At 42.0% G+C, this 15,582-nt stretch overlaps 1 protein-coding gene across 5 annotated transcripts in view; it reads left to right on the top strand.

Annotated features, from left to right (window-relative positions):
• armc8 (armadillo repeat containing 8) overlaps positions 1 to 15,582 on the top strand; it is a 103,909-nt gene that overhangs the window by 23,212 nt on the left and 65,115 nt on the right. For all 5 annotated transcript variants that reach the window (XM_060827430.1, XM_060827432.1, XM_060827431.1 and 2 more), the window contains 3 exons: positions 3,995 to 4,137; positions 9,533 to 9,630; positions 9,971 to 10,063. In XM_060827430.1, coding sequence (XP_060683413.1) covers positions 3,995 to 4,137; positions 9,533 to 9,630; positions 9,971 to 10,063 — 334 coding nt within the window. The remainder of the gene's footprint in view (positions 1 to 3,994; positions 4,138 to 9,532; positions 9,631 to 9,970; positions 10,064 to 15,582) is intronic.

Here is a 15,582-nt window from a genome sequence, read left to right as displayed (position 1 = left end):
ATCAACAGAATCATTCAAAATTTGAATTTTACCCAACATTAGTGACCACTTGCAGAAGAGTGTTACAAACTTTTACTGATCTGGGTTGGTCATGGTTGAGAGTGTGTTCCTGGGAAAGCACAGCAGGTCAGGCAGCATCTGAGGAGCAGGAGAATCAATGTTTTGGGATTAAGCCCTTCATCTGAAATGAAACTTGTGGGCTTGGGCTGAGAGATGATGGGGATGGGGTTGTGGGGGGAAGGTAGCTGAGAAAGAAATAGCTGGTTGAACGTGATAGGTCAAAAGGGGGTAGTGATGGACAGGTTCAGAGGGTGGTGCTGAGTTGGAAGCTTGGGACTGGGTTAATATGTAGGGAATAGAAATGAGGACGCTGTTGGAATCAACATTTATCATGCGTGGTTGAAAGGTCCCAAGGCAGAATATGAGGCGTTCTTCCTCCAGGCATCCCAATGTTAGTAATTTGGCAGTGGAGGAGGCCCAAGACCTGCATGTTCTTGACAGAGTGAGAGGGGGAGTTGAAGTGTTCAGCCATGGGACGGTGGGGTTGGTGGGTGCGGACGTCCCAGAGATGTTCTCTGAAACGATCCTTAAGAAGGCATCCTGTCTCCCTGAGGAGACTGCAACAGATGCAGTTGATGACATTGGGAGAGGTACAGGTAAATTTCTGTTGGATGTGGAAGGATCCCTTGGGACCTTGGACGGAGGTGTGGGGAGTGGTATGGGCGCAGGTTTTGCACTTCCTGCAGTGGCAAGGAAAGGTGCCAGGAGTAGGGTGTGGGCTGGTGGAGGGTGGGGACCTGACGAGGGAGTTGTGGAGGGAATGGTGTCTCAAGAATGCTGATAGGGGTAGGAAGGGAAATATATCATTGGTGGTGGGATCCATTTGGAGTTGGCGGAAGTGGCGGAGGGTAATGCGATGTATGCGGAGATTGGTGGGGTGGAAGGTGAGGATCAGAGTGTTTTGTCCTTGTTGCTTTGGGAGGGGTGGGGTTCGAGGGCAGTTTTGTGTGAAGTGGAGGAGATGCGCTGGAAGGCATCGTCAACCATGTGGGAAGGGAAGTTACAATCACGAAAGAAGGAGGCCATCTGGGACTGTCTCAGGTGGAATTGGTCATCCTGGAACAGATGCAGTGGAGGCGGAGAATTTGGGAATAAGGGATGATTTTTTTGCAGGAGATAGGGTGGGAGGAGGTGTAGTCTAGGTAGCTGTGGGAGTCAGGGGCTTGTAGTAGATGTCTGTGGTTTGTCAGTCACCGGAAACAGTGATGGAGAGGTCCAGGAAGGGAGGGAGGTGTCCGAGATGGTCCAGGTGAATTTGAGATCGGAGTGGAAGTTGTTGGTAAAGTTGATGAACTGTTCAGCCTCCTCATGAGCAAAAGACGGCGCCGATACAGTCATCGATGTGGTGGAGGAACAGGTTGGGGTGATGTCTATATAACTGCAGAAGATGGACTGCTCCATGTATCCAACAATCAGGCAGACATAGCTGGGTCCCATGTGGGTGCCCATGGCGCTACCCCTTTGGTTTGGAGGAAGTGGGAGGATTGGAAGGAGAAGTTGTTGAGGGTGAGGGCCAGTTCAGCCAGGCGGATGAGGGGGTTGGTGGAAAGGTACTGGTTGGGATGGCGTGAGAGGAAGAAACAGAGGGCTTGGTCATGGTCCAGTTTGTAGCGCACTCACCTCTTGAGTCAAAAAGTTGTAAATTCCATGTCCTAATCTGCAATTTGCTTATGATAATGTTGGTTGACAACTGGTGCAGAATGGATGGAGTGCTGCACTGTTGGAGATGCCATCTTTCAGCGGAGCTGTTAATCAGCATCCTTGTCTCCCCTTTTATGGTCTTTTATGTCCTCCCTTGGCATTACTTGGAAGAAGAGCAAGCAGTTATCCTGGTTGAATCATCATCACAGAAGCAGATTATCTATTCATTAACATATTGCTACTTTTGTGTATTTGCTCTGTGCAAATTAACTATCTTTCCTACAATACGACATTGCTATCCTTCAGAAGTGCTCCATTCGTTGTAAAGTCTGTCAGTTAGGAAAAGAGCTCCAAAATGACAATATGTTTTATTTGCATGTGGAGTTGTTTCCCAACTTTAAACCTTAAGGGCCTGGTTGCAATTTTATGCTAATGTTTTGATGAATTTCTGGGATGTGAGTGTTGCTGGCTGGCCACATTTATTCTCCTTCCTTAGTTGTACTTGAGGTGGTGATGAGCGCCTTCTTGAACCACTGCAGTTCATGTGCTGTAGGTTGACCCATAATATCCTTGGGAAGGGAATTCCAGGATTTTGACCATTTTGACTCGCAACATTTAGGTTTTGTCTTGATTGATTAACTGGTTGGAGTAGTTTATCTGGACCTTTTCTCGTTTCAACCTCAATATCTTAAACTGCTAATATACACCACTATCAAGGTATGGAAGTATTTAACTCGATAACTCGGTAATATCAGGAATAAGTCCTTGTGTGTGTGTAAGGCTTCATAATTCCAGAGCATGGATTGATTTGGGGCAGGTTGATCATTCAACTTAGAAATAAAACATTTTGAGGAAGGGACACTTTCAAATTATCTTCACACAATCCTTTTCGTTTTCTGTGGGGGATATATAGTAAGAGTTGAGTAAAAAAGAGGGTTCTTTGCTGAAATTCAACCTGTGTTACTAATAGTTTTTGGAATAGAGGAGGCCTTCTATTTCTACTAGCATCAGTATCAACTATCATACATACTTAGAGTAATGACTGATCTCACGTAAGAGTTGACTCTTGAATTTTGACCAAAATATCTAAAGTCTTTGTGCTTACCACTCACCCCAAGTTGAAATCAAAGTTGCCCTGGTTTAGATCTCCTGGATAGATTCATAGACTAGCATACCATTGAAGGCAGCTGTTTGACACCTCGTATTATTTTTAAGGGTATGGCACACGTGACAAACTCTCCAACAGCAAAGTGCTAAGTGGTGGTGGATTTCACCTTTTCCAAATCTAATGCATGTAAATGTAGACCCCATCCCCCCCCACTTTCTGTTTTGATAAGCTTAAATCTTAGAAACTCAACTTTTAATTGAGTTTCTGCTGTCATTTGTGCAGAGGGATAAAACATTTTCAAAATGTTGCATTAAGCAAACTGAGTAATATGGCAAAGTGGGAATTTTGTAAAATTTGAATTGCTGTTTCATTTGTGATGTGAGTTTTAATGAAGAGAAATAGACTGTGTTAATAAGCAAAGTTGATATTTTCATTCTGGTGTATTGTACGTTGGTTGTATTAGGATTCTTTTACAAATGTTAAATGCCATGAATGTCAACATTTTACATCTGATTGTGGAATATGACAAATTAGTTTAATTAATAAATCTGAAACAGTTATTAATTCATAAATGAAATATGGACCACAGTTTTTGTGACCACTGGTCATATTAGGGGTAAATATAAAACTGTATTCAATCATTTCAATTCTTGGTTTACATTTTGGCCAAAGGAAAGTATGAATGTTTGCAGGATTTTTATACCTCTGCTGGAATTTGGACATTTCTGTGTTTGTGGTCTGTCATTAATTGTCCTTGAACTGAATGGTTTACTAGGCCAATGCAGAGGTAGTCAAGAGTTAACCAATGCTTAGATTTAGAGTCACATTAGGTAGGCCAAGTAAGGACTTGAAGGATGGGTTTTAATAACAATTGATAGTTTCATGGTCACAATTACTAGCTTCCAATTATAGATTTTATTATTTAAATTAAAATGCCACCAGCTGTCCTGGTAGAATTTGGACCAAAGTGCCTTGACCATTAGCCTGGGTCTCTGAATTACTAGTTCAGTGACATTCTCTACTACCCTACCATTTCCCTGTAAGTGCCTGTTGGTTCTAAAGAAGTTATATCTGCCCAGTTAGAGAAATGTGCTTGAGTAACTCTATATATGAATTGAACAATGTTTTTTTGACTTCAATTTGAATTTAAATACATGTTGAAATGCTTTTTTTTCTTTTTTGCAGATTACTTTACCTCCTACAACAAGAGACTTCAACTGTAGAACTTAAAACCGAATGTGCAGTAGTTTTAGGAAGTCTTGCAATGGGCACAGAAAATAATGTCAAGTCTTTGTTAGATTGCCACATAATTCCAGCATTACTGCAAGGTACTACTATTGTGAAGGAATGTGTAGTAAAGTTGAGTGAACATCATGTTTGATATGAAGCTAAGTGGCTTACATCATACAGCATCGATTCAGCTAGGTCAGAACAATTCCAAATTTGGCCTGTATTTTGTAGAATCCCTACGTGTGGAAACAGGCCATTTGGCCCCTCAAGTCCATACCGACCCTCCGAAGAGGATCCTACCCACATACATTCCCCTCCCATTTACTCTACATTTTCCCTGACTAATGCACCTCGCCTACACGCCTCTGAACACTATGGTAAATTTAGCATGGCCAATCTACCTAACCTCCACATCTTTGGACTGAGAGAGGAAACTGGAGCACCCGGTGGGCACCCACACAGACATGGGGGGGATTGTGTAAACCCGGGTCCCTGGCACTGAGACAGTAGTGCTAAATCCTGTTACCTTACTATAGCATTCATGTGTATAGTCCCTGAAGGTTGCCACCCAGGTTGATAAGGTTGTTAAGAAGGCCGGCAGTGTGTTAGCTTTTATTGGTAGAGGAATTGAGTTTCAGAGCTATACGCAGCCAGATAATTTTTAAATGTTGCAATTGTACTAGCCTCCATTACTTCTGCCAGTTCATTCCATACATGTACCACCCTCTGCATGAAAAGGTTGCCCAGTAGGTCTCTTCTATATCTTTCCCCCCTCACCCTAAACCTATGCCCTCTAGTTCTGGACTCCCCCATCCCAGGGAAGATACTTTGTGTATTTATCCTATCCATGCCCCTCATGATTTTATAATCTTCTATAAGGTCACCCCTCAGTCTCCGGTGCTCCATGGAAAACAGCCCCAGCCTGTTCAGCCTCTCCCTGTAGCTCAGATCCTCTAACCCTGGCGACATCCTTGTAAATCTTTTCTGAACTCTTTCAAGTTTCAGAACCTCCTCCCTTCTACCCCAGAAGAGATTCCAATGATCCAAAAATGTGAATCCATCTCTGATACACCAGCTCCTCAACCATGCTTTCATCTGCTCTATCGTCCTATTCCTGTCCTCACTAGCTCGCAGCACTGGGAGTAGTCCTGATATTAATGCTCTCGAGGATCTCCTTTTTAAATTTCTGCCTAACTCTCTTTCTCTATTCTCCCTTCAGAATATCATCCTCTTCCTTTCCTGTGTCATTGATTCCAATGTATGTGATGATCTGCTGGTTCCCTCTTCCCCTTCTGAGACATTGTTGATCCTGACATAAAGGAATCACACACTGTTCTGATTTTTCGCTGCTGGGCACAGAAACATCTGTCTGTGCCTCAGACTAGAGAGTCCCCTAACACAGTCGATGTCTTGAAACCTGAAGTACCCCTCATTGCATTAGAGCCAGTCTCAATATCAGAAACTTGGCTGTTCATGCTACATTCCCCTGAAAATCCATCACCCCCTACATTTTCCAAAACAACATACTTGTTTGAAATGGGAATAGCCACAGAAAACACCTGCACTACCTGCCTACCTCTCTTAGCTTTCCTGGAGTTAACTCATCTATGTGACTGTATCTGCAACCTTTCTCCCTTCCTATAACTGCTGTCCATCACATCCCCTTGCTTTTGGAAATTCCTCATTGCATCTAACTGTCTCTCTAATCGATCCATTCGATCTGATAGGATTTGCAACCAACGGCATTTATTGCAGGTATAATCCTCAGTAATACGTAAACTCTCTGTAAACTCCCACATCGGGAAGGAGAGCATATCCACTCTAAAGGCCATTTTGCTTCTTTCAGTCTACAGACCCAGAAAATAGCACTGTTTTATTCCTCTACAAAACACTGTTCCAGGCTAACTTAATGCTAACTTAATACTTATGTCTTTATTTTTAAGCTTAATCAAAAGACCTAGCTCGATAAAATATATAATCAAGAAAGAACCCACTCTACTTCCTACTGCAGACTTACTGTGAGGCCACACTTAAAAAATATTCATTTATCTGTTTGTGTTGTGACCTTTCCCAAACAGGTTCTTCCAAGATTAGTTGTGAATTTCACTGTTTGTTAATTTTCCAGATGCACTCTGATGTCCAGAGATACATGAATTCAAACTTATTGGAGTATAACCTGGTGTTGTGTGACTTTTAACTTTGTTCACCCCAGTCCAACACTGGCATTTCCAAATCAAGATTGTAGAAAATATTGAATATAAGGTTTTTCTTTATTCCTTCATGGGATTAGTTAAGCAAAACACTTTGTTCCTAACTCTAATTATCTTTTGAAGGTGTTAGTTATTTGCTGAGAATTTTATTACAAGTGTTAACCTTGATCTCTTTATAAATTGTCATAGAATGGTTTTTGTATTGGAAGAGACTATTCAACTTATTGTATGTATGTTGACTCTTTGAGTGAGTGACTCATCGTATCCCACATCCCAAACCTTTTTTCCACAAATGTCCTGCAACGGTTTCACTTTAGATATTTATCTGATCCTCTTTAGGAGGCTTGAATGAAATCAGTCTAGAATGTTCTCTCGTGGAGAGCTTTCTTGATCTTAACCACGCAATATAAAAAACTGCTTTCCCCCTGTCAGGGTTGCTCCTGTTAATCACTTGAACTGAATTTCCACTGATTTGATTTTTCTGCTGAAGGGAGCAATTTCTCCATGTCACTTGGCCCAAATCTCTTTATAATTTAAAGAAAAAGCAAAAGAACTGCAGATGCTGGAAATATAAACGGAAATTGCTATAAAAACTCAGCAGGTTTGGCAGTATTTCTGCAGAGAAATCAGAGTTAACATTTTGGTTCCAGTAACCGTTCTGAGGAGCTGTCGCTGGACCCAAAATGTTAACTCTGGTTTCTTTTTACAGTTGCTGCCAGACCTGCTGAGTTTTTCTGGCAATTTCTTTGTTTCTATCCTTTATCATTTTAATCCAATCTCCTGACTTTGTTTTTCTCTAAGGAATAAAAAAACATCAGTTTCTTCAATCTATCCATGTAGCTGAACATCCTTATCCCTTGAATCATACCCAGGAATCTTTTTCTGCAGCCTCTGTAATGCTCCAAGTCTTACCCAGTACTGCAGTTGAGGCTGAGCCAGGGTCTTATACAAATTAGTTATAAATCTCGTGCTTTTGTGCTCTGTTTCTGTTTATAAAGCACAGAATGCAATATGATTTATTAACCAGTTTCTCAAACTCCATGTGATGTGTGCATATTTGCTACCAAGCAACTTTCTTTTTTCCTGCATCTACTTCAGAATTGAATCCTTTCTGTTGTATTATCTGCCCTTGTTCTTTCTACTAAAATGATTCACTTTCCATGTTTCTACATTGTTTTATCTGCCACTTCTCTGCCCATTCCACAGTATTGCCAAATCGTCTAGAAGTTTCTCACTATCCACTTGGCATTCACAATTCATAATTCCTGTAAAATTTTTGGCCTTGCAAATTTTTGAAATTGTGCCTTGTGCATCAAAGTATACGTCACTAATAATTGCCACAAAAGCAAGTAGTTCAAATACAGGGAACCCCACTGTATATCTCCTTTGAGTGTTTGAACCTGTAGACCTCTGTTTCTCCTCACTCGGGAGATAGTGAGGACTGCAGATGCTGGAGATCAGAGTCAAGAGTGTGGTGCTGGAAAAACACAGCAGGTCAGGCAGCATCTGAGGATTAGGAGAATTGACATTTTGGGCATAAACGCTTCATCAGGAAACTTGTCACTCTTTTCCTTGCTACCACTCTCCATTTTCCGTGGCTTTAGCTTTGATGCCAATTATTTTTATTTGTTCTTATCAAATGTCTTTTGGAAGTCCACGTCCAACACATCACCCTCATCAATCCGCTCTGTTACCTCATCCAAACATTCAAGCAAGTTGGTTAAACATAATTTGTCCTTAACAAAACTACCATCTTTCCTTAATTAATGTTTGTCCAAGTTATTATTGATTTTGTCCCGAATTATTGTTTCTAAAAGCTTTTCCACCATTTCAATGAAACTGAGTTGCTGTGTTATCTTTTTCCAAACTTTTTTGGACAAATCTGTAACAGTTGGAGTTCTCCAATCCTCTGTCACCATCCTTGTATTTCTAAGGAGTGGAAGATTACGGCTAATTCTTCACAATTTTCACTCTTGCCTGGAATACATGATCACATTTGACCCTGATTTCTTGCCAACTTTAAGAGCACTTAGCCTATCCATTATCTTCAATCATTAATGTTTAGCCCATTCAGCATCTCAGTGACCTGCCCTTTAACTATAATTTGGGCAAGTTCTTCCTAGGTTCAACCATACCTGTGCCTTTTGTTCCTAATCTGCTCTACTCTTTTTGCTACCCTTTTGCTATTTTCATACTTGTTTTTGATATTCTGTTATATTTTAGCTGACAGTTTCCTTTCAATTTTTCCCTTGCTCATTTCTCATTTCTATTCTGAATTTTGTTTTACTCAATCTGGTTCTCATTGTAGCATCTACTCAATGTCTGTTATGTACACAGGTTTTCTGCTTTATCTTCATTTCATCAACCATGGAGTTTGGATTTGTTTGTCTTTTCTTTCTCCTTCATGAATATATCTCGAATATATGCAAATATCCTCTTTAGAAGAGAAAGTTCAGTTTTAAGTTTTTCTGCTAAACTTTGCGGTTTATTTGGGTGGATCTGTTCTCACCCTGTTGAAGTTACCCCCCCCCCTACAGTTAATAATTCTTACTCTGGATTATTCCATGTTCTTTTCTATTGTGGACTTAACCCTTATGATCATTGCTCCATCAATACACCCCCAATGACAGTTGATCCACTTCTCCCACTTATGCCCCAGAATCAGATCTACCAGTATGTTCTTCATTGGACAAGAAACATACTCATTTAGAAAATTCTCCTGAACTTAAACTCTTCCCCTTTTCTGCCCTTTGCACCATTACTATCTCAGTTGACACGAGGAAAACCAAAATTATTGTTATGACAATATATCTTGCACACTTATACTTTCCTATTGCATCGGTTTCTTCATCTCTTTGATACTAGCTGTTAATCTATGCAATACCATCCATGTAGTGTAATTGTAACTAATATTTCTTAGCCATAATTAAATAATTATGTCCATGACTTCTCTGGAGCATTCTTTTCACCAATGCTATTGTTCTTGTTAATCCCACTGACATCCTTTCCTTTCAGAAACACCTTTTATACAGCAGTATTTAGTGTCTATTCCATCCTTTTTTGAGCCAGATCTCTGATGTAACCATAATATAATGTCTCAGCAACCTGAGATTAATCTCATTCTGCGCATTCATATACTTGTATAGGAAATTTAATTTGAACCTTAAACTTTTAGCTCCTAAGTAGCTCTCCTAAATAGTTAATTGGTGATTGTTGCAGAGTTGAAATATTGTAAATCATTGAGTGTAGTAAATCATTCTAACATTTCCTAATCCTGAATTAGGTCTCCTCCTTCCAGACCTGAAGTTTATAGAAGCATGCCTTCGATGTCTTCGCACAATTTTAACAAGTCCTGTGACACCAGTGGAGGTACTTTATACAGTAAGTATCAAGCCTTAGATATAGTAGTAGGTATAGTTTCCATTTCTGTTTTTAACTTGCGTTCTGCATGGCTCTGTTCATTTCATCAAGTGTATCTCACCATGGAGAGTAAGGCCATCATTGAAGCCTTCAGAGAGCTTCTCTCTTGTTGTCAGTCACTGTTGGCATGACAACAAAATTCATGCTTGCTTCTTAGCTGTATATGGCTTCTGAGGGGAGGCCATTAAGGAGTGAGGAACTGGAGGGAATGGGAGAAGATGCACGCCTTCAGAATCTAATGTTTAGAAGTTTTAGCATATCCAATAATTTCTTTTAACTTTTGTTTTAATATTGTTCTTAGGATGTTACTGTGGTTCCACATCTCATGTCCTTGCTCAGTAGATCTCGATATACGCAGGAGTATATCTGTCAGATTTTCTCCCATTGTTGCAAGGTAAGATGCTTCAAATGTAACTATTTGATAGTAGAGACACAGTGAACATTTGCTGGCATATTGTGGCTTCCTAGAATATTATCAGGTTCTAGATTAGAGTGGTGCTGGAAAAGCACAGCAGTTCAGGCAGCATCCGAGGAGCAGTAAAATTGACGTTTCGTGCAAAAGCCCTTCAGGTGCCTGATCTCCTTAACTTCAGGAAACAGAAAAGTCTTTATCAGATCACAGCTTGGTTTTAAACCAACTAACCATAAATGGTTTTTGTTAAAAGCTCTTTTTATCCCTGTATTTTCACTGGCTTTGTGTGGAGATAAAGCCTGCCATAAAAGTTCAGAATGTTAAAATTAAAGTGTCTCATTGTTGCATAAAGTAGCTAATCAGCTATAGGGTTCAAAAGTTAGCTGACCCAAAAACGATGGCACTTAGTTTGTTTCAGAGATATGTTGCTACTTTCATATTCCTTTGAGCTTGGAATGTTATGTGGTAGAAGCTGGATTTAATCCTGGTGTTTGTAACTCGATAAAATTCAACAAATAAAGCATTATCAACCAAAGCATGTCATGTTGTAGTCATCCTGTATGAGCCAGGTGAGGTCAATGAGTTGACAGTCATAGGGCAGCTCAGTGGTTAGCATTGTTGCCTCACAGCACCAGGGACCTGGATTCGATCCAAGCCTTGGGTGACTGACACTGGAGTTTGCATGTTTCCCCTGGGTCTTGTGTGGGTTTCCCCCAGGTGCTCTGGTTTCGTCCAGCGGTCCAAAGATGCGCTGGTTAGGTTGTTTGGCTATGATAAATTGTCCACAGTATCTAGGAATGTGGAGGTTACGTGGATTAGCTGTGGTAAATGTGAGGTTACGTGCGTAGGGTTGGGGGCTGGGTTTGGATGGGATGTTCTTTGAAGGTCGACACAGACTAGATGGGCCAAATGGCCTCTTTCTGCCAAATGGCTGTAGGGATTCTATGATTCTTTAGCCACTATAAATTAACTTCTGAAATGCCTAAAGATGTTTAATAAGTGGCGATGGTGGAAGATGAGACCATGATCAAAAAGACAGTAGGTAATGTAAAGTTTGAGGATGATTTTCAAAGTGTGCAGAAGTGTTGTACATTGAAGGAGAAGATTTGAGCTGAGGAACCAAATGTTTCTGCTGCCAATTATGCAAAGTAGGGAGAGAGAGATTATGCATAAAAAGCTAGAAAAACAAACGCACTTGCTAACTAACACACAGGGCTTAGTTTATATAGTCGAAAAGTGTGGCGCTGGAAAGACACAGCAGGTCAGACAGCATCTGAGGAGCAGGAGAATTGATGATTCGGGTCTAAGCCCTTCATCAGGAAGGTGCGGTGAGGGTATAGGGGCTAAGAGATAAATAGAAATGGAGAGTGGGGCTGGGTGTGGGGAAAAGGTAGTTGGGAAGGCGATAGGTAGATGCAGGTGGGGGTGGAGTGGATAGGTGGGAGGGAAGATGGACAGGTAGGAAAGTTCAAGAGAGCGGTGCTGAGTTGGAGGTTTGGATTTGGGATGCGATGGGGGGAGAAGAGGTGAGGACACTGGTGAAATCGATGTTGCTGCTGTGTGATTGGAGTGTCCCAAGGCAGAAGAGGTGTTCTTCCTCCAGGTTTTAGGTGGCTAGGATTTGGTGGTGGAGGTGACTCAGGACATGCATCTCTTTGGCAGAATGGGAAGGGGAGTTTGTGGGTAATCCAAGATGGAGAATGGGAAAACTTTGTCATTGCATGCATTGGTACCACCGACATAGGAAGGGAAAAGAATGAGATTCTGAAGGAAGAATATAGAAAATTAGGCAGGAATTTCAAAAGGAGGTCCTTGAGGGTAATAATATATGGATTACTCCAGTTGCTGCGAGCTAGTGAGGGTAGGACTAGGAGGATAGAGCAGATGAATGCGTGGCTGAAGAGTTGGTATGTGGGAGAAGGATTCACATTTTTGGATCATTGGCATCTCTTCTGTGGTAGAAGTGACCTGTACAAGAAAGATGGATTGCACCTGAATTGAATGGAGTCTAATATACTGGCAGGGAGATTTGCTAGAGCTGCTCTGGACGATTTAAACTATTAAGGAGGGAGGTAGGACTCAAGGAGATACTGAGGAAAGAGGTCAATGTGACACTGGTACAGTTGAAAAAAGAAGCGAGTCAAACAGTCAGGGTAGGAAAGCAAAGCAGAGAACAAGGTAGGACTGATACATTGAAATAAATGCAGTTTAATTTAAGAGGCCTAACAGGGAAGGCCGATGAACTTGGCATGATTAGGAACATGGGATTGGGATACCATAGCAATTAGTGAAACATGGCTCAGGGATGGACAGGACTGGCAGCTTAATGTTCCAGGACACATGCTATAGGAAGGACAGAAAGGGAGGCAAGAGAGGAGGGGGGAGTGGCGTTTTTGATAAGGGATAGCATTTCAGCTATACTGAGGGAGGATATTCCTGGAAATACATTTGGGTGGAAGTTATTTGGGTTGACCTGAGAAATAAGAAAGGGATGATCACCTTATTGGGATTGTATTTTAGATCCCCTAATAGTCAGACGGAATTGAGAAACAAATTTGTAAGGAGATCTCAGCTATCTGTGAGAATAATAGTGTGGTTATGGTAGGGGATATTAACTTTTCAAACATACACTGGGACTGCCATAGTGTTCAGGGTTTAGAAGGAGAGGAATTTAAGTGTGTACAAGAGAATTTTCTGATTCATATGTGGATGCACCTACTAGAGAAGGTGCAAAACTTGACCTCCTCTTGGGAAATAAGGCGGGGCAGGTGACTGAGGTGTCAGTGGGGGAGCACTTTGGGGCCAGTGACCATAATTCTATTTAGTTTTAAAGGATAGACCAGATCTAACAGTTGAAGTTCTAAATTCAAGGAAGGCTAATTTTGACAGTATGAGGCAAGAACTTTAAAAAACTGATTGGGGCAGATATTTGCAGGTAAAGGGATGGATAGAAAACAGGAAGCATCCAGAAATGAGATACCAAGAGTGTAGACAGTGTATTCCTGTTGGAGTGAAAAGAAAAGCTGGTAGGTGTAGGGAATACTGGATGATGAGAGAAAATGAGGGTTTGGTTAAGAGAAATAAGGAAGCAGATGTCAGGTATAGACAGGATAGAGCAAGTGAATCGTTAGAGTATAAAGGCAGTCGGACTATACTTAAGAGGGAAATCAGGAGGGCAAGAAATGAGATAGCTTTGGCAAATAGAATTAAGGAGAATCCAAAGGGTTTTTGCAAATACATTGAGGACATAACGGTAACTAGGGAGTAAATAGGGCCCCAAAAAGGTCAGCAAGGCAGCCTTTGTGTACAGCTGCAGGAGATGGGAGAGATACAAAGCGAGTATTTTGCATCAGTGTTTACTGTGGAGAAGGACGTGGAGATACACAATGTGGGGAAGTACATGGTGACATCTTGAAAAATGTCTATATTACAGAGGAGGAAGTGCTGAATGTCTTGATGTGGATAAATCCCCTGGACTTGATTAGGTGTACCCTAGAACTCTGTAGGAAGCTAGGGAAGTGATTGCTGGGCCTCTTGCTGAGATATTTGTATTATCAATAGTCACAGGTGAGGTGCAGGAAGACTGGAGGTTGGCTAACGTGGTACCATTGTTTAAGAAATGATTTGGAGATGCCGGTGTTGGACTGGGATGTACAAAGTTAAAAATCACACAACACCAGGTTATAGTCCAACAGATTTAATTGGAAGCACACTAGCTTTCGGAGTGACGCTGCTTCATCAGGATGAAGGAGCGTCGCTCCGAAAGCTAGTGTGCTTCCAATTAAACCTGTTGGACTATAACCTGGTGTTGTGTGATTTTTAACTTTGTTTAAGAAAGGTGGTAAGGACCAGCCAGGGAACGATTGACTGGTAAGCCTGACGTCGGTGGTGGGCAAGTTGTTGGAGGGGATCCTGTGCAACAGGATGTACATGTATTTGGAAAGGTGAGGACTGATTAATGGACAGTCAACATGGCTTGGTGCATGGGAAATCATGTCTCACAAACTTGATTGAGGTTTTTTTGAAGAAGTAACAGAGGATTAATGTGGGCAGAACAGTAAACATGATCTATATAAACTTCAATAAAGCGATAAGGGGCAACATTTTCATGTAGAGGGTGCTGCTTGAGTGGAATGATCTGCCAGAGGAAGTGGTGGAGGCTAGAAAAATTGTGACATTTAAAAGCCATCTGGATGGGTATATGAATAGGAACGGTTTGGAGGGATATGAATCAGGTGCTGGCAGGTGGGACTAGATTAGGTTGGGATATCTCATCGACATGGGCGACTGGACCGAAGAGTCTACTTCCGTGCTATACATTTCTTTGACTCTAAGTTGTCGGTCACAGGGCAGTGGGGTTGTCAGGTCTGTGTGTCCTGGAGATGTTCCCTGAAATGTTCTGCCTCCCCAGTGTAGAGGAGGCCACATAGAGAACAAACAGTAGATGAGGTCATAGAGTCATAGAGATGTACAACATGGAAACAGACCTTTCGGACCAACCTGTCCATACCAACCAGATATCCCCACCCAATCTAGTCCCACCTGCCAGTACCCAGCCCATATCCCTCCAAACCCTTCCTATTCATATACCCATCCAAATGCCTCTTAAATGTTGCAATTGTACCAGCCTCCACCACTTCCTCTGGCAGCTCATTCCATACACGTACCACCCTCTGCGTGAAAAACCTGCTCCTTAGGTCTCTTTTATATCTTTTGCCCTCTCACCCTAAACCTATGTCCTCTAGTTCTGGACTTCCTGACCCCAGGGAAAAGACTTTATCTATTTATCCTATCCATGCCCCTCATAATTTTGTAAACTTCCATAAGGTCACCCTTCAGCCTCCAACGCTCCAGGGAAAACAGCCCCACTCTGTTCAGTCTCTCCCTGTAGCTCAAATCCTCCAACCCTGGCAACATCCTTGTAAATCTTTTCTGAACCCTTTCAAGTTTCACAGCATTTTTCTGATAAGAAGCAGACCAGAATTGCACGCAATATTCCAACAGTGGCCTAACCAATGTCCTGTACAGGAAAATCTCTGGTAGATGTGCAAGGATCCTTTCAAGCATGGACTTAACGAGGGAGTTGCAGAGGGAATGGCCTCTCTGAATACTGATGGGGTGGAGATGGAAATATATCTCCGGTGGTGGGGTCTGACTGTAGGTGGCAGTGATGGCAGAGGATGATGGGCTGTGTCCGGAGATGATTGGGGTGGAAGATGAGGACGGGGTGGGATGGGGTGGTGGTGTTCTATCCTTATTGCAGTTGGAGGGGTGGAGTTCAAGGGCAGAGGTGCAGAAACTGGAGGAGTTACACTGGAGGGCATTGTTGACCATGTGGAAGGGAAATTGTGGTCCTTCAAATAGGAGGCCATCTGCGATGTTCTGGAGTGCAATTGCTCTTCCTGGGAGCAGATATAGCAGAGGAATTGGGAGTAAAGGATGGCATTTTGACAGGAGTGGGGCTGGGAGGAGGTGTAGTCCAGGTAGCTGCGGGATTCGTT

This window comes from Hemiscyllium ocellatum, chromosome 7 (assembly GCF_020745735.1).
Source record: "Hemiscyllium ocellatum isolate sHemOce1 chromosome 7, sHemOce1.pat.X.cur, whole genome shotgun sequence".
NCBI classification, from domain to species: domain Eukaryota; kingdom Metazoa; phylum Chordata; class Chondrichthyes; order Orectolobiformes; family Hemiscylliidae; genus Hemiscyllium; species Hemiscyllium ocellatum.
The sequence above is the reverse complement of the archived record's forward strand: the minus strand, read 5'-3'. Positions and strand labels throughout refer to the sequence as shown.